We start from the raw sequence: 27,973 nt of genomic DNA, 5'->3' as shown, positions 1-27,973 counted from the left end.
AGCAACCTACTTAATGACTGGGTTTTCTAGATTTTTTTTTTTCCTGAATCTCATTGCTCGATAACACCACTTTGTATTTGTACAGTGCCTTAATCCAGGAATCTCAAAATAATAGACGTTGTTTTACTCGCTATGGAATATTATGAATTGTTGGGAATCCGGTTTTTAAGTTAAAGAAACACGGTACAGAAAAAGTGTATGAATTTCACAGGGTCAGGCAGGTCTTCCCTGTCAATAATAATATTTTTAAATGATTATCAGGAACGGAACCTTTAACTATGCTGTAAGATGTTCGCTGTTAGCATGATAATCCATGATTGTCTGTAACAGATCAGCTTCTAGTGCAGACAGGACCGAACCATATGACAGAGGTAGCCATATAAGCTTTATAAGCCATATAAGCTTTATAAGCCATATAAGCATATAAGTAATTTTGACTGAGAATATCTCTACCAATGCTAATACAGTTACACCAAACTTCCAGCAGAAGTAAATTAAGTTATGCAGGTTTATACAGTCAATTTGAGAACAAAATTGGCCTACTGTGTCAAAAGTGAAAAACTAATAGATACTTTTCTTTCTTCTCCTATGCTGTGGTTCAATTTAATTTAATCTAGAGATAATACTGAACCCAAATGTTAAAAAATATGTATCAAGATTGTCATAATTCAGTATGGTCTTCCTCTGCACGTGATCAAGCAAGTAGTAAGGTTAAAATACGACTGCCTTTTCCACATCATGCACACTGTCACCACGAATGGAATGTTTTTCTCTACTGTTCAGCTCCAGCTGTAACAGGAAGTCACCGGGGTTAGCTAACAGTTGAATCCCAATTCATGGCTCAGCAACTGGAAGCTGCAAATTTCCTGGGGTTTCCATGAGTTCATGCATGCTTCCCGTTACCTTGCTACAGGGCACAGAGTGTTCTGGTTACCATCAGCAACAAAGGATGCTTATGCCCTCCTGACCGTGGCCACGCTGGCTGCCCACCACTGTTGCGCAGCTTGGATTGTCCTATTGCGCACCAACTTTTCTACCCTCTGGACGCTCTAGAAATGCAGTAGGGAGCTGCAGCACTTTTCAGCACTCAGTGCCTTGCTTTCTAGGTTTGTTACACCATTCAAAGGGTCTTGCTAGGCAGTAATCTTGAATTAATTCTTAATTTCATCTAGATTAAGATAAAAAGAAATTGAAGTATTTATTCACGAGATTAAAAATAGGGAACAGAATAACAAAGGTTTATATTAGACCTAAGTGGGGAAGTAAAAGAAAAACATTTGAACTACACATACGATTCACATCATTATTTCCATCTGATTTACCATACTACCCTAGATGTCAAGACTTCTGTGCTCTTATGCTCATGCTACATCACTGGAAAATCCCTCTTTGGGTGTAGCATGTTAGCTTTTATAGTCAATTTCTTTTATAGCGTTTGAAGTCTTCCTGAGGAGGTCCAGAGAGATTTGATCTTATTCAACAAATTTTATTTTACTTTTAATCCAGGAGATAGTCTGGCCATTTAAAAGGATTTAAATGAGTATTGTTTCATTTCCCAGAAAATGCGAATGCCTCTGTGTTAGAGTGGAGGTCATCTGCTCTACTTGATTGTCTATTTAATGACTTAAGAAGGGGTATATGTTGTCCCCTCATCCCTTTGCTAATTTTGATGTTTCACTATGAAGCGTTTCCTCTGTTGAGCCTTAGTTCTGTGTCAGTCTTTCCACTAACAAAAACACCTGATACAAATGTCTGCATGGGATAAACGTATTTATCTCATTACTGGGTGTTGACTGAAATCAGACAGAATGCTAAATTATCATTCTGGGATCACAATCCCCCACATATTTCCTGGGGTTTTTTTAAGTGAAGATTTCGGACCTAGTTTCTAAATAAATGTAAACTGACCCACCTGCATTGAACCTAGAGACTGAGGGCAGGGATAGATTGTATTTAGATGTATAAATAATGGTGTAAGTGTATATGTATTAAAAAAGGATTTTTTTGCTGACTAAACTGAAATGTAAGCAAAGAAGTCTAAGTCTTGATATGAAGTGGACAATTTTTGTTGTCAAAGAAAATAAACTTTTTAGGTCAAACAAAAACATGCATTTGTGCCACATTTAAATATTTATGTGTTATTCAAATGAAACTGATGCCAATTATTTGTGAATCTGACAATTTTGTGCTGCTCCAACTATACTGATATTACTAGCTGAAGAAATAAACTAAATTTAAGCAGGTGAAAAATATGAATTCACTAGTTGTAACATACTCTGAGTCTTGACAAACTCATTACCTTGCTAAAAATTGCAAAAGACCAGGTTTTTGACAGCTGGATCACTGACTGGAAACATTCTTCTGGAAAAAAAGAAATGCAATTTTTTATAAATATAATCAACAGTTTACAATAAAAGACATTTCCCAAAAATAGCTAACAAAATCAACCATTCAGAGACAATGCTGTGAATTAAAGAAATTATAAAACAGCTTTAATGTTTTTATTAGGCACTGCCTCTCCAGCTATTTGAATGAAGCAATAACTGAAGTTTCAAAGTATAAATGTCTCTAATCATGCTGAAAGAAGATAAAAAAAAAAATTTCTCCTCAGCAATCCAAATAAGTGCACGAATATTATTTGTTGGGGTTTTTTTTTGTTTTATTCTTATATATGACACTTTTACCTCTAGCACGAAAAACATAGTATCTCTCTAATTACAGCACTTGGAATAATCAGGAACAATCAACTTTGCTTACTTCTCCTATTGTATTACTCTAAATTTTACCTATTATTTAGAAAATACTGAAATTTCAACCTCCAAAGTGATTGCATGTGATTGCATGGGGAAAAAAAAGGGTATGTTGACCATGGCCCTACAGTCCACAGTGAGGTTCCCTCTAGGAGATGAATTGTGCAATACCAGTTCATCTTCAGAAACAAGAATATGTTACCCCTTCCTTTCATTAGCTCCTAGTTTTTTAAAATGCTTTACAAATTTTCTGTGTTATTTGCAAATTCCAAACGAAATTCTCTACCAATGTAAATAAGTAAAACTTAGATGTCCTAATTTTCTTGACAACAATTTGCAAATTGCTCTCTTCAACTCATGTTCTCCATTAAGCTTTAGCTCTCTAGTATTTTAAAAAATGTCACTTTTAAACTATCATTGGCCAACTTAGATCAGAATGTAAAACCAGCTGGTAATTTTTCTTCTAAATCCTTCTGCATTTTCCATTCTCTGTAAATGAAAATATTTTTATCATACTCCCTGTACTTGGGTAACAAAATATTTTTCAACATGTTAACTTCTCCTTACCCAGTATCATTAAAATAATTAAATCCTAGCATCTTAATGCCATAGTCTCCCTTCAAGTCCAAGTTTGTTGTCATTTACCTCAATCTTTTATCATTAATCTGTTATCATTCCTTATAATATTTGGGTACCAGCATATCTAGTCTTAATATGAGGTCTACTAACACACATTAGTGTGTGAAATGCTTGCATCTTAAGTATGCTTGCATATTATGCAGAAAACAGTGAAGATAGCACCAAGTATCAGACCCAAACTGCCAGGTTTATTCCACAAGCAGGTAATGGCATGTGAGATCAGTTGCTATGGAATGTAGTTTACGGTTTGTAAAAATAAATGCACTAAATATCAACCCCAAACTGCCAGGCGTATTCCACAAGCAGGTAATGGTTTCTTTATAATTCTGTTAAGTATTTGGACATCTCCGGACAAATTATGTTCACCAAGTGGACAAAATTTGACTCCTCATTGCCATGAAAATTTAAAATGAGGTGGTGAGAATCAAAAGTCCTTTTGAAAATGGTAAAACTAATCTCCTGTTAAAGGTGCAGCTATAAAAAATGTGCTAGAAAAGGTCTGAATCAGACTTGAATCAAGAGAAATTGAATATATCTGATTTCAGGAAACTTTACATTTGATTCCCTTCCTTAATCACTTAATGTACGATTTGAAAACTGCATCATAGCTATCAAGCAGTGAAGGTGTCCTAATGACTCGAGTATTGTTTTGGAACTGAAATAAAGTACAGTTAAATACAAGTGTGTTTGCTGTTATTTATTACTGCCATCATAATTTTATTATTATTTATTTTTGTCTCTTAAATCTACTAACTGCATTATTACCATTTGGATTGTAGTGAATGAATTATTTATTTTTTCTTTGTTAATATTTATCAGCTATTGTGATTACCTTCAGAATAGCTAGTAAATAACATGGCTTACAGATGAAACATTCCTTAAAAACAAGACACTGGACCAGTCTTGTGCTCAGTGATACGACGAATGAATGGTATTTTTAAAATACTAGCACTGAGAGCTGCATGATCCAGTCTATGAGCTGATACTGCAGGATGCAAACTGGAAGAAAGTGCTTCTGCTAGTGAGGGGCTCCCTGGAAGGTGGTAGATCAGTGGGGAGAGTATTCTGCCCTCAAGAGGCTCCAGCTGCTTTGGTTAATTTATTTTGTACAGCCCTCTGACTACACACTAGTCATTACTGGTCTATAAGCTGCTGCCCAGACCTCAGTCACTTGTGATGTGTTTTCTACCATGTGCAAGTCTCTGCTTCCTCTGCTTCATAGTCTGTGATGCTATCCAATACCCACCTCGTCTCACTTAGTGCTTCCAACCTGTCTTCGGATTCCTTCATGGTCTGCATTGTAGATCGCATGCTTCACCTTCCCTATAAAACCTTCGAAACTTAGCCCCTACACACTGCTCCTTGAGAAGCAGGCCTGATATTCTTTTGCACCACAGTAATCTCAGGGCTCCTCTGACAGTACTCATTAGTACAGTAAATCATAAAGAAGTAAATCATACACTGCCACGTTGAATGGTTTTCTTCTTCTCTGCTTCCTTATTGATTTGCATTATTACAGTGAGCTCCGAAACTGTAAGTAAGGTAATGTACAGAGACTTAACAGTACCTGCTAAGAGAGGGAAATGGCGATGGTCCTGGGCAGGGAGAGGGGAGAAGAGGGAAGCAGCAGCACCGGTCAGGAGACAGCAATTGGGCTCCAGAGGACAGGGGTAAAGGTGTGGACGGTGATGACAGAAAGCAACCGGGATTTATTTGGGTGAGCTCAATAGCTACAAAGGGTTCCTACGAGCCGGTGAAAGCAGCAGCGTTCGGGAAAGAAGGAAATGGGGCGGTGGTGCCGTGGGGTCCGTGGGGTGCAAAGGGCTCAGCAGCGCTCCGTGGGGCGCGCTCGGCCAGCGCCGGCGGCTGCCCGGGACAGCCCGTCACTTGCCGCCATCTGCTGGAGCCTAACAGCCAGCGCTGAGCCGCCCTACGCTGAAACGACGGCAACGGGCCGCTCCACGTGGGCCGTCCCGAGGCCGTGGGGCAAGAAATCCTCCACGCAGCCTACGCGCGATTCAAGCCGGGGCAGAAAAGGCCTCAGACGTGACACAGGCCGGGGGAAGGCCGTCCGTCCCGGGGAGCGCGGCCACTGCTCTCGGAGCTGTCAGGGCCTGCCGGGACTCCTCACGGCAGCTCACCCCCTCCGTCACCTGCGGAGGAACCTTAACTTTCCTACGCAACCCCAGCCGTGCCCGACCTCTTCCAGCGAGCCCGCACTCGGTGTCAACCGCTTTGCTGTTTTATACGACAGATTCCCTACTTGTAGTCATTTCGGTTAGCTCGGCGGCGCGGCCCGACGCTTCCGCCACACGCACCGGCGCTGTTTTCAGAGCGGAGCAGGAGGCCGGGTGGGTGCACGGGCCGCGCCCGCACCCTCAGCGCAAGGCGGGCGGCCGGCCGCGGAGCAGCCCGCCCGCCCGCGGGGAGAGCCCGCCCCGCTCGCCTCAGCCTCCTGGGCGGGGCGGGCGCGGCAACGGTCGAGCACGAGGCGCCGCTCCTCCCCCCGCCTCTCTGCTCGGCGGCGGTGCCCGCCCGCGCGGTGCTCGGGGATGGGGAGGAGCGCGCACGCGCGGAGCAGCGAGCGAGGGTGGCGGGCCCTGGCCGGCTACGCGCGAGCCGGCGGCGGCCGTTGCCCCGCCCCGCCCCGCCGCGTGAGGAGGGCGCGCGCCTGGGCCGGGCGAGCGGGCGGGAGCGTGGCGGCTGCGCCGCGGCGCGATGTTCGTGGCGCGCAGCATCGCGGCGGATCACCGCGACCTCATCCACGATGTCTCCTTCGACTTCCACGGGCGGCGCATGGCGACCTGCTCCAGCGACCAGAGCGTCAAAGTGAGCGGGAGCCGCCGGGCCTTGTGCTGGGGGGTGTCGCGGCGTCTGCCGGCGGTAGCGCGGCGCCGGCGGTGCGCGGCCTACCGGGCGGCCGGGCGGGGCCGGGGCGCAGCCTTCCCCCTCGCGGCACGCGGGCCTCCGGGCGGGAGGGGCCCGTACCTCAGCGCTCCGCCGTGCCCCGCAGGGGCCGGGGAGGGAAGGGCCGCGCTCGGCGCCCGCGTCCCGCCGTGTCCGCGGGGCGCTGCCGTGGGCGCGATCCGCGGGAGGTCCCGGCTGCGGCCCGTAGCGAAACGCGTGCGGTATCGGAGTGTAGCGGCGGGGGCTGCGGAGCCAGGATGCGTGCGTTCACACGTAATGCGCGCTGTTTGCATTTGCGCCTGTACACAAACGCGCGTAAGAACGCAGCTTCTTTTCCGACCCGCTGCTGCAGCGGGGAAAACGTCCTTAAACTATCGTGGCTGCAGCAGCGCTGCTTGTTTTGTTGATTCACCTGAAAAATCTGTATTTATTTAAGTGCATTAAGGGAAGAAGCTGCTGTTTCATAATGAAGTGCCAAGAAGCATAAGGCTGAAATGTTCTGCGTGTGCTCTGGCAGATTAGGGAAACTGTAAAATACTAGAAACCTTGATTTTACATTCCTTTAGAGGGGATAAAACAATAGTAAATGAAAAATTAATTGCTTTTCTGTTTTTTTGAACATAGTGAGAAGGTTCACAAAATTTCAGGAGTTACACGGTTAGATGTAAGAAATGTAGTTTGCAGAGAGCAGTCATATCTTTTGTTAGACCAGGTAAATGGTTGAGAAAATTGCTTTTCCATAGAAAGCTATGTCAAATGTAGATCAGGCTTAAAAACAAGCGAGCAGCCCTTTCTCCCTGACCACACATTAAAAACAACAACAACAACAAAAACGTTCCCCCAAAAGTAAGCCAGAACCACGTCAGTCTTTGGTCTGGACTGACTACGTAAAACTTGCAGCCTGAAAAGAATATTCTTAAGAAAGATGCCAAGAGGTAGGTAGAACTCAAAACCGATGTTCTTTAGCAATGTAACGTTGCTTTCCAATCATAGCAGTATCCTCTATGAGACTGTCTTAAGAAGTTTTACTCTAACCCGAGTTTTACAACACTTGTAAAACAGCAGTGGTGTGTCTGGCATAGGTCCCGTTCTCGCTAGGTGGGCCCTGCAGAATAGCAGTCGGGGAGAAGTTACGAAGTTCGGCTGTGATGATAACAACCAAGGTTGTATTAGAGATCCGGAATGGCAAAAGTGAGGTGACTTTCAGTAAAGTTACATAGTGAATGAGTGACAAAAGAGAGTGGATGCCAGGCTTCTAGAGGTGTCTTTCATCTGGTTACATTCATGACTTCCTTCACAATTTTTCAGGAAAAAAAAAAGTCATCATGACGATTAAGATGTACGGGAAATCAAGAGAAAGGAAGGTTAGAGAGACTTGCGTGTGGTTATAAATCAAGGCAGAAATATTAGAAACAGAAACAAGATCTCTTCCCCCACTAGCTTCATTTTCTTTTTGCTGTCCTGTTCTGTCTTTGGGATGATTGCCAGGAGCCACATCAGGGTTTTGCGACCAAATCTGAGCACGTGCCCTGGTGAGGACCATGGGGGCTCTAGAGGGAAAGTGAGTAGCATACTCATGGAACAGAGTGAATGAAGTGTTGAGAATTGTAATAATTTGTCTTCTATGAATAATTTAAAAAAGATAGACTTCATACAATAGTGGATTTTGTGGGCGTACGCCTCTTCTCCCTACCTGTAGTAGGGATATTTTCAAGATCGAGTGAATTGCAGTCGTGTGCTGAGCCAGGCAGAGTTTTCCAGATGAAAATGTTTAGTGGTGTGTATAGATACGTATTTTTTTTTAATGGCTGTGTTTTGTAGTATTACTTAGTAAGCTTTATTTACAAATTGTATGATTCTATTTTGATTTCTCAATAGGTCTGGGACAAAAGTGAAAATGGGGATTGGCATTGCACTGCTAGCTGGAAGGTTTGTATTTATAAAAGCTACACAGCTATAACCATAATTTCTCCTTTGTTTTTGAAGAAACATACTTAGGTTTTGCTGACTTGTAGAGCAGAAATATTTTTGGTTCGTTGTAGATCCTGTATTTCTTATGGTAAAATACTCTTTCTCTGCTTTTATAAAACATCTCTAATGCCTCTCACTTAAAGCAGAGGCTAGCATGCAGTCTTATAGTATTAGTTATGTTGGCAGACTTTGTTATCAGTAAACATGGCAGTAACTGGTGTTTAGGGAGTTAGAAAATAGTACCTTCATTTTCAATTGAATATTTCCTTTTTGCACATTGTAAGACTTTAAAAAAAAAAAAAAAGAAAAGAAAAAGGAAGAGGTCTGGCTATTAAATGTTACAACATCTGACCTCTATTTTTTTCCAAACCTTTCTGAGAACTGTGTCAAACAGAGACTCTGCTTCATCAGGATAATTAGTGCATTCAGTTTCTGAATTGTCCTTAAACTTGTATTTAATAGGATCACAATACAATAATCCCTGTAAATGGAAATGCCAGTGAAGCTTTTGAATTCCCCTTCTCTAAAAAAAGAAGTGTTAGGTTGACTAGGTATGAAAGAGGAGTTTCATGTAAAAAAGGAGAAGGTAAGTAATGCTCTGCACATGCTTTGGAAGAGTACAGGCAAGCTAGAAGTGAGCATGGTAACGGCTGAAAGTTGAAAACAAAGCTGTACTTTTTGTGTCAAGGCAGAATCTTAGCTTGGAACTTATGGTTTAAAGAAGTAATAAATAATGCCTTGAAATATACCTGCAATAATTACCCTTTAACCATTAACTAATAGCAACAAAACTTTTGCAGTGCTTATAAGAATAAACAAATGCAACAGCTGCTGTGTAACTTTGAGCTTTATAAAAGGAGATAGGTTTCAAAGGAATAGTCTTACTACTTCCTAGAATTTACTTCTGCTTCTGCAGAAAGTAATGAAAATGTACGATGGCTTGGACTAGTACAATAAGGATGTTTCTCTATAGTGTTTTGGTGTTATCTTGCAGACACATAGTGGATCTGTGTGGCGCGTGACATGGGCCCATCCTGAATTTGGGCAGGTCCTGGCTTCCTGCTCTTTTGATAGAACAGCAGCTGTATGGGAAGAAATAGTGGGAGAGTCAAATGATAAACTCCGAGGCCAGAGTCACTGGGTGAGACTTTAACATATTAATTACAGTTTCTATATGTTCTCATATAAACAGATTTACTGTGTCTCATTGATTTGTTTGCTTATCATAATGGGCTGAAGTTTTAAACTGTTTAAATTCCAGAATTAAACAGATGACTGAACATGAAAATTGTTCTAAATACCAAGTTACTGGACATTTCTGGTTTTGCAACATATTTTCTATTCCTGACATGGAGAAAACACCCTGTTTTCTTCTGTTAATATAAAGTGTTCCTGAATTTGCCTATGTTTGGTTACTTTGTGGCAATATTCCAATATAAGTAAGTATGTTTAAAGCATTTGGGAAAAACAGCTACATGGCAACATTCAGGCCAATTAGTGTCACTACTATTGGTGTTTCTTAGTAAGACGTTCCCTGGCAAACAACTTGCAGACATGAATTGCCATCTACAGTAGAATTGAAGTTGTGGGTTTTTTCTTCTGTGACAAGAGCTCATTTGAAGCTGTCTCATGCTGTTCTTTTTTATCCTTCAAACAATAGAACAGGTTTCAGGGGGAAATAGTTTGCTCAGAAGTGGATTTTCTGGGTAGCATTTCATCAAGGGAATTTTAGATCTAAATAGATTATTTTGCAGCTATTCTTCATGTGTCATCTTGTATAACTCAGTATAGTATTCCTGCCTCTAATGTTTTATTTTGTTTTAGGTTGCTAAAATATCTGCAGTTTTCTCTTTTCTACTAAAGTTTGCTAACATTAAAATACATAACTGAGAAGAGTTGGGTTGTCAGGACCTTTGGCACCCAGTGGGGTAGGAAGGCTGAATTCTGTGTGCAGGAGGCAGTTGTGATGCATAGTTTTCAGCTCAAACTCGTACTTTCTTGGCAGGAGAGGAGACAACTTGAAAAACAAATGTTTACAATTCTTTCCTCTTTCACCCTAGCTAATCTTCCTATCAAATGCCTGCTGTATTCACCCATTCCCGTATCAGAAATACTTGTTGTTTTGATGCTTCTGTTGGAAAATGCTTCATGGTAAACCTCAGCAGCACTGAAATTAGAAAGCGGCGTTGCTAGGCATCGTGGTTAATATTGTCACCAGTATGAATGAAGAGGACAGTTTCAAACTGCCTGTGGCCAATACTCTTGTATTTTATGCTTATGTTACGTGTTTGGTTTTTTTCTGAAGAGCATAATCTAAACAACTCTTTTTGGTATCAGAACTTTGATACCACTGTGAGTGTATCTCTTGATGCTTGAAATTGCATCAGTGCAACAATTTGTCACTTGTCACTTCTCCAGTTCATTGGTGTATAAAGAATTTTTTTTTTTTTTTTTTTTTAGTTCTTGATGGAAGACGTAAGCCGATGAAATGGTGTTGTCAGACTTTCATTAGCCTTCCTTAGGGAATAAATTTTTGATGGAAATTTCTAGTATTTCCTTCAAGAATTTGTCTTTCATTGCAGGTAAAGAGGACCACTCTCGTAGACAGTAGGACATCTGTTACAGATGTGAAGTTTGCTCCCAAGCATATGGGTCTTATGTTAGCAACCTGTTCAGCAGATGGAGTTGTAAGGATTTATGAAGCTCCAGATGTGATGAATCTCAGTCAGTGGTCCCTGCAGCATGAAATCTCATGTAAGCTAAGCTGCAGTTGTATTTCTTGGAATCCTTCAAGGTATGTTATTAAAACTGTTTAAGCAGAAGATCCAAAGAGTTAGTTCTGAAATTTTGTAGAATAAATCCTAAAACATGCATGGAGAAGACTGAGTGTACATTACTCAGATCTGAAAGAAAGCTGCTAACATTTCTTTTAATAAAGCAAGTTTGGCAGAGCCAGAGAAGTGTTACAAAAAGTCCTCCTGTGGTCTGTGAGGAAATATTCCCAGTTTAATTATTTTTAGCAAGTAATGAGCTAAAGAGCTATGGAGTGCTCTTAATTTATCCCACAAAACTTCACTGGGATTTTCATAAGAGAAAATGTTTATAAAGGGACAGTTCCTGTCTCTCTCTTCTTTCCTTAAGAAAGGTGTTGCAATAGGTAATAATTTTGACAACTCTAACAAGGACACGTGTCCTTGCCAGTGCAACAGAGTACTAGGAACCACAAGAGTCTCGCTAGCACAAATACAAAGCCTAAGCATTGTTCTTTTAGTTATATCCTCGTGGGCTCAATGATATACTTAACCTTCTTGAACAGGAAAGAATCAGAGAGGGGTTTGGTTGGGTAGTCTCCCCACCCAGAAGAACACAGACAAGCAGAGGTTCTCCTTGGCTTCCCATCTCGTATCCTCCCCCAGCAATAATAGGAAGGGAAAAAACATTCAGGGCTGAACTGCTTTGGCTTCTGTTTGTCCAGAAGCACTTAATGGCTTTACCTACAGAAGTAGTGCTCTGTGTCCTGCTGATCCAGTTACTCTTCTATTCATTAGTAGTAGTCTGTGCTGAAGGTTCGGAGTACAGGCTTCTCTTTAGTGCGTGGGATGGGGTTAAAAGTTGATTTAGAAACTAGAGCTCATCTACATTTAGCTTTTGTAATCTATCTTCCAAAACCTGAATGAAATCCCACTAAATCAATCATTAAAAGTACCGCAAAGAATGCAGACTCTGCCATGAAACTTGTGGCAAATACTTGACTGCGGATGCATATATAAAATCAATCCCACTCTCTGGGAGCATCATCTTGAATTGCCAAATAACGTTCCCTAATGATTTCTCATTAGTGGGTGTATAAAGTAGGCATTCAAAACAACAGAATGGAGATTGTACCGGTAACTGTGAATAGCACTTACTCATGTTTCCTTGTGATTTTTTTTTCCTTGTGATATTTGTTTTGTTTTCTTTGTAGATAATATGTCTGAAATTTAAAAAAATGGCTTGGTGTACTTTCTGTGAAATCATTTGTAAATATAACAGTATTTGTTTTCACCTTTTAGCTCTCGAGCACATTCTCCAATGATAGCTGTAGGAAGTGATGACAACAGTCCAAATATATTGGCTAAGGTTCAAATTTATGAATATAACGAAAATACCAGGTATGCTAAATGACAATATATAACATTTGTGGGATCTTAAAATAGTTTGTAATATATGGCCTTTTATTCCTGTCATTAGATGTGGAGTGGAGTAGTAAATAATCATACCTTAATTCTGTGTCTGAGCCATTGGATGGGAGAGGGAGACCTCAGAATGTTAACAGACACGATACTGATAATTTCATTCCATCTTAGTGCAGAAATGCCAGCATTCTTACCAGCATTTTAAAGGGAGAATTGTTGTTTTCTGCTTCTACTAATTTATATCCTTAATTTTGCACAAGGAATTAATAGGACAAAGTTGAAATTTGAATTGTGTTGCACTAGGCACTGTTTTGGTCCAGGCGACCTTAAAATGCTTTTAAAAGCATGTTTATAATGACAGAAAGTCCCATGAATTACTAGCGTTATGTGAAAGTTCAGTTGGTACAGTTAAGAATTCTGAACCAGAAAAGGCCAGGAAGCGTACGCACAACACTTTCAATTAAATGATGACAGAGAACTTCTGTTTCATTCAGGGTGATTGGTGTGGGAAAGGAGCCAAGGTGTTTTGTGCATTTATGCCTGGCTTCAGACAATGTTCTCTGTGCATTAACAATAAAGAAAAGTTGTAACTTACCTGGTGGTAAGTAAGAAAATGGAATACATGTTTATCATACAGCGAAGGAGGCAGATAGTGGTCTGCTTACAAGCACAGAAAATTTAGTAAGTTACTGAGATACAAATTCCGTGTAGATTTGTGAATGGAAGAATCTTTTTATTTCCCTCTTCCAGCTGTAGACAAAAATGTTCTTTGTACTGGAATCCTTGCTTTTGCTGTATGATTTAACATACTGTTGTTAGTAGTCACTGTATCCGATGTATTCAATTTCTGAAGAAATCAGCTTGTAATTATTACTTACAATTTAATTTATGTTAAGAAAATAATTTTATTTTTGCAAGTCTCATCATGTATAGTAATCCCTTTTCCCCTGTTCCACTATGTCTGGTTTATATAATTTGCATCACTGGCAGTTTTTATGGCACTAAAGGTTAATTTCTTATGCTGTATAGGAAATATGCAAAAGCAGAAGCTCTGATGACAGTCACAGATCCTGTACATGATATTGCATTTGCTCCAAATCTAGGAAGATCCTTCCACATCTTAGCTGTAGCAACCAAAGATGTACGAATTTTCACACTAAAACCTCTAAGGTGAGCTTAAAAGGAAGATAGTTCGGTATGATGTGGTGCGTACTATAGTCTTATTTCACTAGTATCTGCGAAGCAAAAGTAGTAACTTAATGCATGCAGGATTTTTTTTAGCAGCCTGATTTTTAAGATGACAAGATTGTGAGCAAGTCTATAATTTTGTCTGAATACCCCTTAATACTCCTAATCTAGTAACAATTGTTATATAAACTCCTTGAAAAATGTAGTCCTCTCTTTTTGTCATCATGTTCGAGTCCAGACCTTTGAACAGTTGTGTGCAGAACTGTCACTTTTCTCTTAAACAGGAAAGAATTGACTTCATCTGGAGGATTAACGAAATTTGAAATTCATATTGTGGCACAATTTGATAATCACAACTCCCAGGTGTGGCGAGTGAGCTGGAATATTACAGGCACAGTGCTTGCCTCCTCTGGTGATGATGGCTGTGTTAGGCTCTGGAAGGGTAAGGTCACCCACCTGAAATACATTAGCATTGTAGTATGCTGAATATACTTGAGAAATTTTACTCAAAACATAATTTTGGAGTAAAAGTTCATTTTATATTTGTGAATGATAGATTTTTATATTTCTGTTTACATTTCAGAAAAAGGAAATAACTTTCTGTGCTGGAACAGTTGCATGATTTATGCTGCTGTGAATAGTTGTTACTGTATCCTCAAATTGTTTCACTAGACTAGAGCTATGTAGAGTTGTAACTTTTAAAATTAACATATGTATTGCATTACTATCTTTGCCTGCTGCCAAAACCAGAAAATCTACATTTAGTCACAATGTTGAGGCAAACTGGCTTTTTTTCTGTCTAAATTTCCAAAAGCAACAACAAAAAACAGTGGCAGTTTCCTCATCCATTCTCATTTATTTCTCAGTATTTTATTAAAAGAAGCTCATTCTTGCTACTGAACAAAACTGAGTTTTAAATCGTGGATAGGCAGAGAATGTCAGACAGCAAAAGGGCCAGACCCTCAGCTGTTTGGAATTTATATATTGGTATTTCAAGTTAAATTTGAATTCACAGCAGGTGCGTAGCAGTTGAAACATCATAGTTGTATCAAAAGGTGAGCTTCAGAAAAGAAACTAACAGTTTTTATATATCTGTATTTACAGCTAATTACATGGACAACTGGAAGTGTACTGGTATACTGAAAGGTAACGGGAGTCCAGTGAATGGTAGTTCTCAGCAGGGAATTTTTAATGCCTCTCTAGGTTCAGCCAATACAAGTCTACAGAATTCACTAAATGGATCATCTGCCAGCAGGTAGGTTAATTAGTAGAGAGACTGAATTTCAGTAAATACTCTCTTCTCTGAGTCTTCTTAATTTCATTTAGCTTTCATGTTTGTTTAATAATTTTTTTTTTAAAGTGCAATGTAATTTATTGCATGAATACTTCTACAAGCTATTCTAGTTTTGCTCTGTGATGGTGTCTGTTATGCCAGTGTTAAGACGAAAATGAACAAAACCTAAGCCATACTGAATAATTCAGTATAAATAAGCAATGTAAACAACTATTTTCACTTTTAGTCCTTTCACATGATTAAAAATAACTTTTCTGAAATAGTTTCAAACAAGGAGAAAGTTCATCATACTGCTGTGCAACTGCCCTTCTGTTTTAGATGCATGTTTAAAAGTGAAGCAAAAATACCAGCAACAAATTCTCTTTTTCACTGGGATAATGTAGCAGAAAGGAAGGAGGAAAAGATACTTCATAATGTATGGTTTCAACACTCATATACTAGTGTTAGTTTACTTGCATTTTTGCAGGTGTAACATCAATTGAGTAAGAGTTTTGGGTTTTTTAATCTTCCTCATATGGCATTCTTACTGCAGATTAATTTGCTTTCTCTGTTATGTTTTTATTCTGTAATAATTGCTGTTTAGTAGGTAAATTTAACTGCCTCTTCTGAAAACCATTTTAATTTGTGCGCACTGAAATCTAGAAATACACTGAGCCCTGCAATTGTATGGTGGAGCACGTACAATTAACTTTACAGGACGTGTCCTATGTAAGGACTAGATGTGGCCAAATTCCGTAGCAGCAGCTTCCGAGTTTTGTGCCCACCTTTATTTTTTTCAAATGCCTTGGGATAACCTCCATTTCCATCCATGTGCAGCTACTAATGTGGCTTTTTTTCAGTTTAAAATGCTCATCTGTAAAGTACTGTGACAGTTTGCTTTTGGAGAGTAGCCTTTGCCCCCCCGCTTCAGCAGTCAATCCTGAATGGCAGTTCAACACAGCTAGGGATCTGGAAGCCAGAACAGAGAAGGGCTTTCACATTTTCCTCACAAGATAAATGGGAGAGCAAGAGGTGGTAATGGGCCAAGTCTCCAGCAAGAAAGGAGGCCAAAATGATACTGGTCATCTGGTTCCAGGTGCTACTTACAGTGTAGCAAAAAATGCTGAAATGTGGTCCTGTCTTGGAAATGTGATATCCGAACCTATTTAACTGTATTTGCTTGGGCTCCTGTAGGGAGATACAGGCCATTTTATACCTCTTTAGCACAGGGTGTGGTTTCAGAGTCTCCTTCTCTAAGACTGTGCTGCTGACAGCAAGACTACTGTACCCCACCCCACTGGTTCTTCTCCTCTCCCTGAAGTTGGTAGTAAGCCATTGTGAAACTGAAACTTCTGGCATTATTTTAGACTCCTTCCATTGCTCTGTATTTTGAAAATGGTTTTGTTGTTTGTTTGTTTTTTTTTTTTAATAAGTTATTCTCAGCTCCAATTCGGAATTAACGTTTTGTTACAGAATTAAGTCCTTGGCTGTGGAATGTCAAAAATATATGGTGTCTTGTCCTAGGATTGAACCTTACTATAAAAAAAGATGCACTTAACTACATTTTCGTTTGTAATCACATTGGCTTGAATTGCATAAGCACAGTTGCTAACTTTTTTAGTGTATTAACACTTACAATAATAAAGATTTATGTACTGACATTTGGCTAAATTGGTATGCTACACAGAATTTATTTTGTCTGTGACTGTAGATGCTATGTTTCAGTGTCTATACATTTAAACACTTAAAACAGATACAGCATAGGCAGATCTGGAAAACTTTGTTAAAGCACGACCACCAAACTGGATTTGTAGTCAAAATAGTTTCAGAACAGCTGATGTAGAGTGTTGGAAAATAAGTCAGTAAGGCTGTATTGTTATGTTGATGTAATTATGTGTCTAGATTTATGATACAATTTCCATTCTCCATTTGTATTATGTCCTTTTTAACAGAAAGCAGAGCTGATACCAAGCTAACTGGAGTAACTTTGGTGTTTTGCTGCTTGTTGCATGCACACAGGAATGGAAAACGAACTCCTTTTTCCCCTCCCCAACGCCGTTTGACCTCTCCCAAGACACCAGCAGCCTGCTAACTACTAAATGCTATTCAAAAAGCCTTTTTAAAACACGTTGTGTACGTTTTTTGTACTAGCCCGCACAGTTTGATACTGTTGGAACTCCTGATAGAAAAATACTTGGAGAGGCTTCTTGTTTGGGAAAAAAACCACAAACAAACAACCACCCAAACCCCAAAACTTCCATCAAAACATTTTTTTTTTTTTTTTGAAAGCTTGTCAAATTAAAAGACTAGTTTGTCACTAAAAATGAGAATTTTTGTCCTTGATTGGGATGGGAGGAGGGAAGTGACCATTAAAATAATTTTCATTAAAATTGTTTTGATAACTAATTTGTTTTGCATTTCATAGTGTTCAGCATTTGATTAAGATTCCTAAACATCACAAGTTTGTAACTGCTTGGTAGTGTGTGAAACTGTTAGTTTTAAAGGAATAAGAAAACTGTGTTTTGACAATTGTACAGATGGTAGCTTTTAACAGTTTGGTATTGCTTCATTTATAACTTAGTATGACTTCAAATAAATGTTTTGTAAGTACTGTCATACTTTCTTCATCCTAACTAAGAGAAGTACTTTTTCTGATATGTACTCATCCATTCCTATGGTAATAATTCCATGGAGTAACTAAAATTCTCTGAGCATAGTATCCTTAAAAAATGCAAACACTTGAGCCATACAAAGATTGAAACCAAAATGCAGCTTGTTGTGAATTGTCCCATAATTTCATTAATCATATAGCTGTTCCTTTATGTAAGTCCACGGAAATGTAAACAAGACAGAAAACACCTCTAGGTATCTAATACAGTTATACTAAAATCCACAAGTATTACGGGTAAGTTCTAATAAAAACAGCAGAAAAATGACATGAAATGGCATAAGTCTGAGTCTTGCATTCACCAGGAATCTTAAATTTACTCTGAGGATTTTGCAGAAATATGTAAATATATAGAAAGACTGTATTTCATTGAAATTTATTATCTGTAAATGTATATTACTAAATTTAAAGTATTGTAAAAACAGGTATGTTTTTACATCTATTCTAGAAGTGCTGTGAGGTTAATCTGAATTAGATGCATACGCAGAAAATGTACTTACATAAAATTTAATGTATATCTTGTGTTGCAAATGAAGCGTTACTAAAAGCTCTGTTAACAAATCACAGGAATTCTGGGAGAATGAAAGTCTGTTAATAGCTGTGCTACAACATCCTTTTGATTTCCAAAGCAATCTGTTCTTTTGTAAAAATGTATACTAGGATTATTATTACGGTATTCTTTTCTGTGAATTTCAGTGGAAAAGACTGTATTATTTTCCTTTAAAGAACAGTTTCCAGATTTGTCTTGTTTTGAATTACAAGCCTTGATTTCTGCTATTATGTTCTATTGGTTTTGGCATGGATATACTAAAGCCTTTTTTTTTTTTTCAGCATGTCTTTTCTCCCCTTTGGTTCTCCTTGTATTTACTACCTTTCTCTTTTCTTGTTTTGTTTTTTTTTGTTTTGTTTTATTTTGGTTTTTTTGTTTTGGTGTTTTGTTCCTTTCTTAATTGTTTCAGGTATTTCTTTCCCCCTCTGGATTCCCCACGGGCTGGATCGAGATGGTCCAGTCATGCCCAGCTCCTTCCTCCTCCTCCTCTGATAGAGCACTCTTGCGATGCTGACACTGCCAACATCCAGTATCCTCACCCTCGCAGACGATGTGTATCTCGGCCTCTTAATCTATTACCTGAGAATGAAGGGGTTTAATGTTACTTTAAATAAACTCTGAAGGGCCTTATTCTGGTGTTTGGTGAATGCTTCCGTTTCTGGCTGCCTTTGTATTTCTTCTCTTGTACAGAAGATTTTAAAAAATTTGGGGACTTCATGCATGTTTTGCAAAACAAACTACAACATTTGGAACATGTTATTTATGTTTGTGTATCAAAGCGACACTTTAATCTGTACCCTTTGAACTACGGCAACACATACAAACTGTATTAACCATGAGCTATTTACAGAGTAGCTGACTTCAGTGTGCCTGTCCTTTTTTTCTCCCCTCCCCCCCCTCCCCCCTTATTTTTGGAATCGGTTTAGTGTGGTCTTGAATTTTTTTCCTTTTGTATATTGCACTGACAAATGTGAAGTGTATTCTCAAAATTAAACATGCCTTCAAGAAGTTGGTGAGTAACTAAAGGATGATATTGGATCAACTTGTAAAAGAAACAAAACCATTCCTGTGTATACTGCAGCAAAATAGTTTGGAGTGTTTGGTTACTTAAGAATTTTCCATCTTGCTGTATAAATATTTAAATTTTATAATTGCGGTTGACTAATAAACTTATTCTAAAAGGTCTGTATTAATAGGCTTTTTCTTGTAATAGGCTTTTTTTTTTTTTTAACAGGCTCCTGCTCAAGGAGCTTTTTTGATTCAGGTGTCCATTCTCAGAGCTTTGCTTTTGTGAAGTCATGTGCCATTCTGGATGCACAGTTGCACATTACATTTTTCTGCCACGGGGTGTGCTCTGACTTTCCTCACGGGCGTGTTGAAGATCTTGCAGATACTACTAGGGTTGTTGGATTTCAAATTATGTCTTAATTCTTTTCCAGTGATTGAATAATTCACTTAGGACACTTTTAAGAAATAGTACTGCCTTAAAAGCCTCTCGTTGTGATGTGTCAGCACAGGAACATCATATCATTGCTGTGGATCAGCATGCTGGCATTGACTCAGCTTTGGCTGGTGTGAGACAGGCGGGAGGATAAAACTGGACAATGACTACATGGTATTGCTAGGGAGTACCATTACTGTACACGATGTAATTGCTGAGCGTGTTCAGCAGATCTCAGGGGGGAGGAAGGACAAAGGGGGCTCTGTGCAGCAGAAACCCAAAGTATAACAGTGTTTCAGTGTGCTTCAAAATGGGCTTATGCTACTTCGTGGACTAGACCACTAGTATAAGGTAATGGAGAGGGCAAGCTGCATTCTTCCAAAACAATGGCAAGTTCCTGTGAGTTTTACTTGTATTCCGGCAACTTTATTTGCTCATATGCTATATTTTTTTCTCACCACATTTGTTTCTTGATTATCTCTGAGAGAATCTAGTTTTAATTTACTAAAAAGCCATGAGAGGTAACAATGGTGTTACAGAGTGCTTGCTGACTGTGGGTGGAGGTAGGCTGCTGGTAATTTTTGGCCAGCAGGAACAGAACTGGGGGTGTGTGTGGAAGTTTGGTAAAAGCAGGTACACAGACCTTTTTACCAAAAAGTTAACTTTTATGGAACTATGCCATACTTTGTATGGTAAACAACAGAAACGTTACATGATTAAAAAATAAGGTTTAAATTGGGGTAGGGAGTAACAATATTCCTCTGTGGGAGAATGAGTCATTTAAAAAAAAAAAAAAGAAATCACAACTATCATACTGGGATTCATTCCTAAAACAGAATAAACTGTTTGTGGGTATACAAGCAGCAGAATATACTTTTGAAGGTTTAAGCTACTCGCAGAATTTCTGTCTTAACCCTTTAAAATGTCACTCCCTTCAATACAGCAGTTGATCATTTCCTTACTGTACTTCTAGTGGTACTAGGAAAAAAAAAGGGCTCCTTCCTAAGCAGCAATCAAGAAAAGCAAGGTGGCAGTGTCTAGATATGCTGCTGTTTCCCAATGCTTAAAGTTTGTGCTGTGAGACCCTGCAGTATCTCAGATATGCCTCAGTTACTGCAGTGTAACAAAAACAAGTGTAAAATATATTTGAAGACAATTCTTTATATGGATCTGGCTGATCAAGGATGGTTATAAGGGAAAGATTCCTGATTGCATTTTTTTTTTTAAATTTGCTTCTGTTGTTGTTTTGGAGCCCAGAATATCTGCTTATGGTAATAGTAAAGTAAATGGCAACTTTTTGCAGCTTTTAATGCATTTGTTCAGTTAATTCAGCATGATCATGTTATTTTCCTCTGTGCTGAACATGTATTATTATTAGATATCCTGACTAATCCCAGTCATGCTTCTTACTAATGGAAACATGCTGTTACATTTTCAGTGCAAACAAGTCACGTTTCCAGTGGACTGGCCATGTACTTTGACTTCAACAAATGAACTCGTGCTGTTTTTGGAGCTGATACTTGCCTTTCCCCCTGCCTGCCATTTTGCATTGATGGCTCTCCAACCAGGACCTTTCACTCCATATCCTTGACTGTCCACCTCTACTTCCTCAAAACTCATGCTTCCCTCTTCATTCATCTCTTTTGCTCCCATGACTCAAAATTACAAACTGTACTTCTGTGCAGGATCTGGGCCCTTGAACAGCAGAACCCCTAGGAGGGAGGGAGATTATAAAAGGGCTTAGAAGGGGATAATTACAGCAGGTACTTGGAGTATTTTAAATTTATCTAGCACTTTGTAAGGCTGCTTTTCCTTTTCTTCGTCTGAAAGAAGGTATGCATTATCCCGTATACTGCTTATGTGCTTGGAGCACATCTCAGCTTGAACTTCCAAGACGTGAAGTTTTTGGGTCTTGTAGTAGCCAGGAGGTGGCTTTGGTTTTGGGTTTTTTTTTTGTTGTTTTTGTTCAGTTTTGTTTTGAACATATTCGAACACAGTATGAAATTCTGATGACGTTGAGTGTGTGAATTTTCACTCTCGTTCTAGCTCTTTGCAATCTCCATACTAGGAGTACGACTGTAGAAGTACATTGTAAAAATGTCCTGGACTAATGCTGAATTTGATTTAGATCTTTCGAAGCTGTCAGACACACATACACATAGGTACCTTGCTTGGAAGGCATCGGCTGCCTTCTCATCCTCTACTTAAAAGAATGTGACATTTATGCTTCAAAATTGAAATAAAATTATCCAGGTACTGTATAAACGGCACATTGCTCAACCTCATCAAAGTGGCTCATATAGCAACAGTACGACAGACAAAAAGTCAGTCATATCGACAACGCCTCTCATATAAATAAAAAATGTTACATAACTAAACCCGACTAAAGCTTTTTCCTTTCTAGGTGGTTATGCCCTGGCCCGGAGCAGCAGGGCCAGACCGGCTGGTCAGACAGCGCTGGCGGCGCGACGCGGTGGTTCAGGGGCCGCCGCCGTTCCCCTGAAAGACCCCGAGCTACTCACCGGTCCGTAAGCAAACACCTGAAATAACCGAGTTCATCGTCCCCTTCCAAAAACCCCAATCGGCGTCGGGGCTAACCTACTCGCCTGCGGGCCCGCTCTCCCGGGCAGCCCCCCCTGCCTCCCGCCCAACGGACGACGAGGCACCGCCGGGGGGCGGTGCCGGGCGGTGCCGCGCGCCCCTCGCCCAATCAGCATCCCCCTCTCTCGCCTCCTCAAACTTTTTCCTCCTGCCGTGCCCCGCCGGCCAATCGCCGGCTCCGGCTGGGGCTCGCCCATTGGCTGGCGGCGGAGGGAGGCGGGGTGGGGGTGGGAGGGCGAAGCGCGCGCGCGGGCTGGGGAAAGTTTGGGAGGTGAGCGGCGGCGCTGCGCACGCGCTCCTCGCCACGGGCCGGTCGGGGGGGGCGGGTGGCGCCTGTTGTTTCTGTCGCGCGCCAGGTGAGCGGGTGGGGCCCGCCCGCCCGCCGGGGGGCGCTGCGCGGCGGAGCGGCGTGGGCGGGGCAGGACAGGGCAGGGCAGCGGGCGCGGGACGGCGCGTGCGGAGGGAGCGGCGGTTTGAAGTTTTGGCGGTTGGGCCGCGGTTCCTCCCGCTCCTCTCAGGCGAGTTGTGGCGGGACGGGCTCCTCCGTCTTGGCTCCCGCCCCTCGCGGCAGCTCCGAGGAGGGCAGGGCCGACCTCCTCCCGCTTGGGGAAAAAGGGGTCGCTGGCTTCGAGCCGCTCCCCGTCCCGGCCTGCGTGGCGGAGAGTGTCAGCGGCCGCCTCCCTTGGCGGGGCCATCGTGCCGCTCCCGGGCCGCGACGGGTGTGTGTGGGGGGTGGTGGTGCCTGCACGGAGTGCTGGGGGGGGGTAGAGCCCAGGCCTTCCGTGTGGAGATCGGTAGCGGTTAGGCTGTCGCCTGCCAAGTAGCGGCCCAAGGTGATCGCGTCAGCGGGTTTGTAGCTCCCCAGATGCTCGCTGCTGTGGAAATGGAGGAAGGCTGTCTTGGTCCAAGCAGCTTTACAGGCTAAATATAGGTTGGCACGTCTTGCAGCGTCGGTACTCTAACGTGCAGGAGTGCCGCTCTTTTTAGAAAGTCCAAGAAGGCTATAAAACGCTGTGGCCCACAAAAGGCTTGGGGGAAGAGGACTGGAAATAATTTTTAAGCACGTTTGTGGATGAAGTGGGCTGATTGCCAAAGAATATTGGCTGTGATGTATAAATAACATATTTTTGACAGCATTACTGTGACTTGTGTAATCGTGTAGTTGTTTTGTTCCTACTTTCAGATGCTGCTGGACCAGGGCTGATCGTGTTGCCAAGCAGAGTGCTATTTTAAGCAACTTGTGCAGGATGATGGAAGACTTCAGAAATATTGCTGATGAGACATTTCCAAGCTTCTTGGGCCATTCGTTGAGTAGCAATGCAAGTGTTGTTTTTGAAAATGTTACCATTTCCTCAAACCCTGGCTTACCTGTTGCAGCTTCAACTGTTGCCAGGAGTAAAATGGGCTGTGACAACAGGTAAGACTATCCCTTAGTACCACTTAATAACATAAAAAACGGTTGACTGATTTGAAACATTTAACTTTAGAGCAGAAAAATCCTTTTGCCAGATTATTTGGTAGATGGTAAAACTATTTACTAACCAGTAACATACTAATCATCAAACACAGGATTGTGTTGGCAGTGAAAAATCTGCATTAAATTCATAACTGATAAAATACTTTTATTAAAATTACCCTTTAAAAGGGTAGTTTAGTTTTTAGACTGATAAAATAACAATGAAGTTTCTTTTAAATTGACTCTCCAGCTTAGTATACTCAAGTTTGAAGTCATATAGAGAATAATATATTTTTTACATGTGTGTCCTCTTAACTCTGTTAATTGTTCATTTAACTTACCTGAATCTGGCTCATTTTAGAAAAGGTAGTGTAGGTACTAGTGTTATGGATACGAATTAAATTTTAACACAATTTATAATGATTTGTTCACCAAGGAGTAGAGCAAAGAGTAACAAGAAGCCTTTGTTCACTTAACTGCTGTCCTGTGACTTAACAAGAAGTAAGATCAGACTTAAAAGTCTTACCCTGTCTTTCCAAACACCCTGTCTTTCCAGAAGCTTACCTTGTCTTTCCAGAAGTGTGCGTTCCAAATGGGACAGCACTAGCCACTGGAAATGATAATGTGGTATTTCTCTAAAGAACTACAGAAGACTGGAGAAGATAATTCTGGGTACATATGTGTACCTGTAAATACAGATTGGCTAGAAAATGCTAAAATATTCAAATAATTGAACTTATAGGAGATGAGTGGCCATCAATATGATTTTTTTTTTCCCCCCAATTCTTTGGAGAACAGGAGAGGTGCATGTTAGAATGATTCTGTTGTGTGTTTTTCTTCCCCACCTTTACAGGCTTTCTGATATCTGTGCATCCTATTTAGAAGGGAAACATTCACCTCCATCAGGATCTTCCCACAGCAGTCAGTCAGATCCTGAGCCAATGGGAAGATTTGCTCTCAGCTTTCGTGATGACATGTAAGTGAGATAGTTAAAATCTAATTCTGTCCTAAAATGCACATACCAGTATGTAGTATGTAGATTTATATGTACTATAAGCTAATTATGGAATATGTCAGATTTGAATTGCCCATCTCAGCAGCAGCTTCTACTACTGGCCTTTTGATGGCAGTAACGGGAGAGCTCAGCTGTGCATTAGCCTGTTAGCTTACAATGTTTGGCAGCCTGGGCTGCTTTTCCTACTAAAACAGCTCCTCCATGTTTTCTGAAGAGGGATAGTAGCAGACTATGTGGAAGCATCCTGTGCTATGCTACCACTTAGGCTGTACAGCCCTACATGAACAGTGTTCTGCTGTTTAATTGACTAATTTGGCTTCATGTACATGACAGGAATGAACCTTTAGAAGTCACCTTTCTTTTTTTAAAACTATGATGTTTTGTTTTGTTGTCACACTAATAAAAAATTTCCTAAGTGTGATTAATTGACTTATTTGAATCTGGCTTGTATTTATCTAGTTTACGTTACATAATCTAGAATTAAGCTGATGGTTCTGCTTCATGTCGTGTGTGTGAATAATAGTTTGCACTGATTTAAATCTGTTCCAAGTAAGTATCATGCCGTTTGCATACAGAAAGGAACATCAATTTCTATTAAATTTAGCTTCCTTGTAGCCTCAGTGATTGCTACTTCTTATGAAATAACTAGCGTTGGTGAAATAATTTAGAGAGTGTTATTAAGTGGTGGAAGTGTTGGAAGCTGTTGCATAGGTTATTCTAACCAAGGTCAAATTTGTTCTTATTGTTGCGATAGAAACCACAGTGTGTGTCTTCCTCACTGATAAAATTGCACTGTAGGCAATATGTCCCTATAAAAACAAAGAATATAAGATTTAAGAGAGGGAGTCAGCTTCTTGATTGTATTCAAGTAAAAAAAAAATACAAACCATGGAATAATTACATTTTAAACTTTTAGATATATAAATAAAACTGACATTTGAAATATTAAAGCAAAAGTATGGTTCAGTTCACTCAATGTGGAAATTCTAACATCTTACATGATTAGCTTATCTGCCTGTGTGGAAGTCCTATGAAACCGGGAATGAAAAATAGCTTTTCTGCAGAATTATAAAAGCTGTTATTTAACAAAACTATATGGAATTTCAGTAAGTCATGTTCTTTATGATTTAGTCCCTAATTTAATATTACAAGAAGCATGCTGATATTGTGGACTTAGGAAAATCTTGTGTAGGGTTTGACTTGCTCTCAAATGGATCATGGAACTCGCCTGGAATAGACCTTTTTTCCCTTACACTTTTCCCTCTTTTTGCAGAAGTGAAACAGAAAGGAACAAAGAGAAAAAAAACTAGAGGCATATGTTACATTAAATTTTACTATTTGTTTCACACTTTAGATTGTGAAACTGAAGCCCTTGTAATCTCGATATTTATTCCTTTATTGTAAAATGACAGGAAATAGGTCTGTAGAATCTATATTAATGGGAACAGCTGACTTCCTAGAGATGAAGGCATTAAAATTGGAGAATTCATCAAATCATTATACATAGAGATGTTGTATACTAATGCTGATCTATATATCTCACTGAGTCATTTTTCATTGAAATAATTCTCTTTCTAGGGAAGTTGCTACACAAGTTAAAGAACCTCAGCCAACTTCTGCTAGTTTGAAAGCATCCCACTCAATATACGGAGAGCAAGATCAGAATGTCATTGAGCATTCAAATCGCAGTCAAGATACCTTACTTGAGGTATTGCCACTTGAACAATTGGAAGGTATTAAAATTTGAGAAAAATTGTATACTTATTCTCAGTGTAATTAGCTTTTTATGCTATAGATGTCTTCTCTTGACCCTTTCACTGTTTTATGGCGTAGTGTAAATGTGTTTTCAAAAAGAATCTCTTTGATTTGAACAAACTGAAAACAGGGAAAGCTTGTGGTTGACATTGTGTTCTTAGATTTCTCCCCAAAGTACGAAGCTAGACAGGAAGCTGATGAAAATAATGTTTGCTATAAAATACCATAATTAGAATGCTAGTAGGAATCTGAATTAAATTCAGGAACTTTACTTATGGAAAAAGTGTAAGTTGTTTTCTACACCTTCTCTTTCAGTAGGTGTAAGTCTATGAGATAATGTTTTAACTAACGTCTCTTTTCTTGCCCTATACCAGCCTGTAATAGGTGATCTTTAGCTGCAGTTATAGAAGCTGGAAACTTATTTTCTAGTGAGGTGATGCATAAAAAAGTAGTTTGGAATACTTGCTGTGAATACTATGCTTTTTTGAAGTATGAATAGAGTAGTGGAAGCAAAATAATTTTCTGTAACTTATTTTAAAAGTGTGGCTATTGATATTAAATTTGTTTGAGTTTTTTGCTAATGCTAGTCCTGTGATTAAATTCTGCTTGTTCCTTACGATTCAGTAAATATACTTAGTAAATATATACTTCTAGTCATTAACCTTTTCTAAGCTTTATCTGAATACTTGCATAGGTTTTCAGGAGGTAAGTATTAATAGTTTAATAGAGAACATGTTCAATTAGAAAATACTGTGGTTTGTAATATAAATGGGCCCTCATAAAACACACTTCTAACAATGAGTGTTGACTTCAGTCATTATTATTGTGGTCTTGAGGAAGTGGCAGTAACTATGGCAACAAAAATCATGATGCTTTGGAAAACTGGGACTGCTCAGTGTTTGGACTTGATAGTGCCTGACTGTATTTAGTTAATTGGTTTTAACTTGTTGTTTATTCAAGGTTTAGGATTCTAGTCCAGAAATTGCCTTTTATTCCCATCTATTATTTAAGAATTAGGAACCATTTTGCTAAAATCTGTATGTGCATGTCTGAAATGTTCTCTGTCTTGTGGGACTTGCAATTGGAGTATGGGTGGATATAACACAAAGACAAGTGGAAGCTGCTTACAAATGATCCAAAAAAAGAATTGGCCCAATAGGTGAAATGCAACAGTGGAACAGAACACTTGTTCCTACTTCTGCTAATGCATCCTGGGACTCCTTACTTTTTTGCACTGCCTTATAGAAATCCTTAAGGCAATAATTGTCTTGCAGAATTTTTACAGTTCTAGCCCTGATGAAACCCTGCCTTTTTAATTACTCCCAGATACTTTTGATCATTGTTAGAAAAGCGTGTAAACTTTGGTATTGTGATAACATGTATGTTTTCAGGATTATTTTTATGGTGTATGCCAAGACCTTCAAGAATCTTGGTCTGCTATCTTATAGAATATTTAGCACTAAGTAGTATAACATAAGAACTTAATAGAATACTGATTACATTTTTTTGTTTCAGATTTGTCAACTGGAATATGTTTTCTTCCAGACAGGAAGAATAATAAGGTGAAAGCTTTTCTAAATACAG

General features: G+C 39.9%; 1 protein-coding gene across 1 annotated transcript in view; it reads left to right on the top strand.

Annotated features, from left to right (window-relative positions):
- Positions 1-5,951: 5,951 nt before the first annotated feature.
- CEP192 (centrosomal protein 192) overlaps positions 5,952-27,973 on the top strand; it is a 96,139-nt gene continuing 74,117 nt past the window's right edge. The window contains exons 1-16 of the mRNA XM_075495456.1: positions 5,952-6,218; positions 8,175-8,225; positions 9,262-9,408; positions 10,850-11,061; positions 12,320-12,418; positions 13,472-13,612; positions 13,915-14,072; positions 14,735-14,885; positions 18,531-18,714; positions 21,816-21,870; positions 21,967-22,090; positions 22,682-22,882; positions 23,347-23,580; positions 24,473-24,595; positions 26,213-26,367; positions 27,905-27,951. Of these exons, the coding sequence (XP_075351571.1) occupies positions 6,108-6,218; positions 8,175-8,225; positions 9,262-9,408; positions 10,850-11,061; positions 12,320-12,418; positions 13,472-13,612; positions 13,915-14,072; positions 14,735-14,885; positions 18,531-18,714; positions 21,816-21,870; positions 21,967-22,090; positions 22,682-22,882; positions 23,347-23,580; positions 24,473-24,595; positions 26,213-26,367; positions 27,905-27,951 (2,193 nt within the window). The 5' untranslated portion in view covers positions 5,952-6,107. The remainder of the gene's footprint in view (positions 6,219-8,174; positions 8,226-9,261; positions 9,409-10,849; positions 11,062-12,319; positions 12,419-13,471; positions 13,613-13,914; positions 14,073-14,734; positions 14,886-18,530; positions 18,715-21,815; positions 21,871-21,966; positions 22,091-22,681; positions 22,883-23,346; positions 23,581-24,472; positions 24,596-26,212; positions 26,368-27,904; positions 27,952-27,973) is intronic.

The sequence above is a fragment of the Mycteria americana genome, chromosome 2 (assembly GCF_035582795.1).
Source record: "Mycteria americana isolate JAX WOST 10 ecotype Jacksonville Zoo and Gardens chromosome 2, USCA_MyAme_1.0, whole genome shotgun sequence".
Taxonomy (NCBI): domain Eukaryota; kingdom Metazoa; phylum Chordata; class Aves; order Ciconiiformes; family Ciconiidae; genus Mycteria; species Mycteria americana.
Note: the sequence above shows the minus strand (reverse complement) of the source record. Positions and strands in the feature narration are given on the sequence as shown.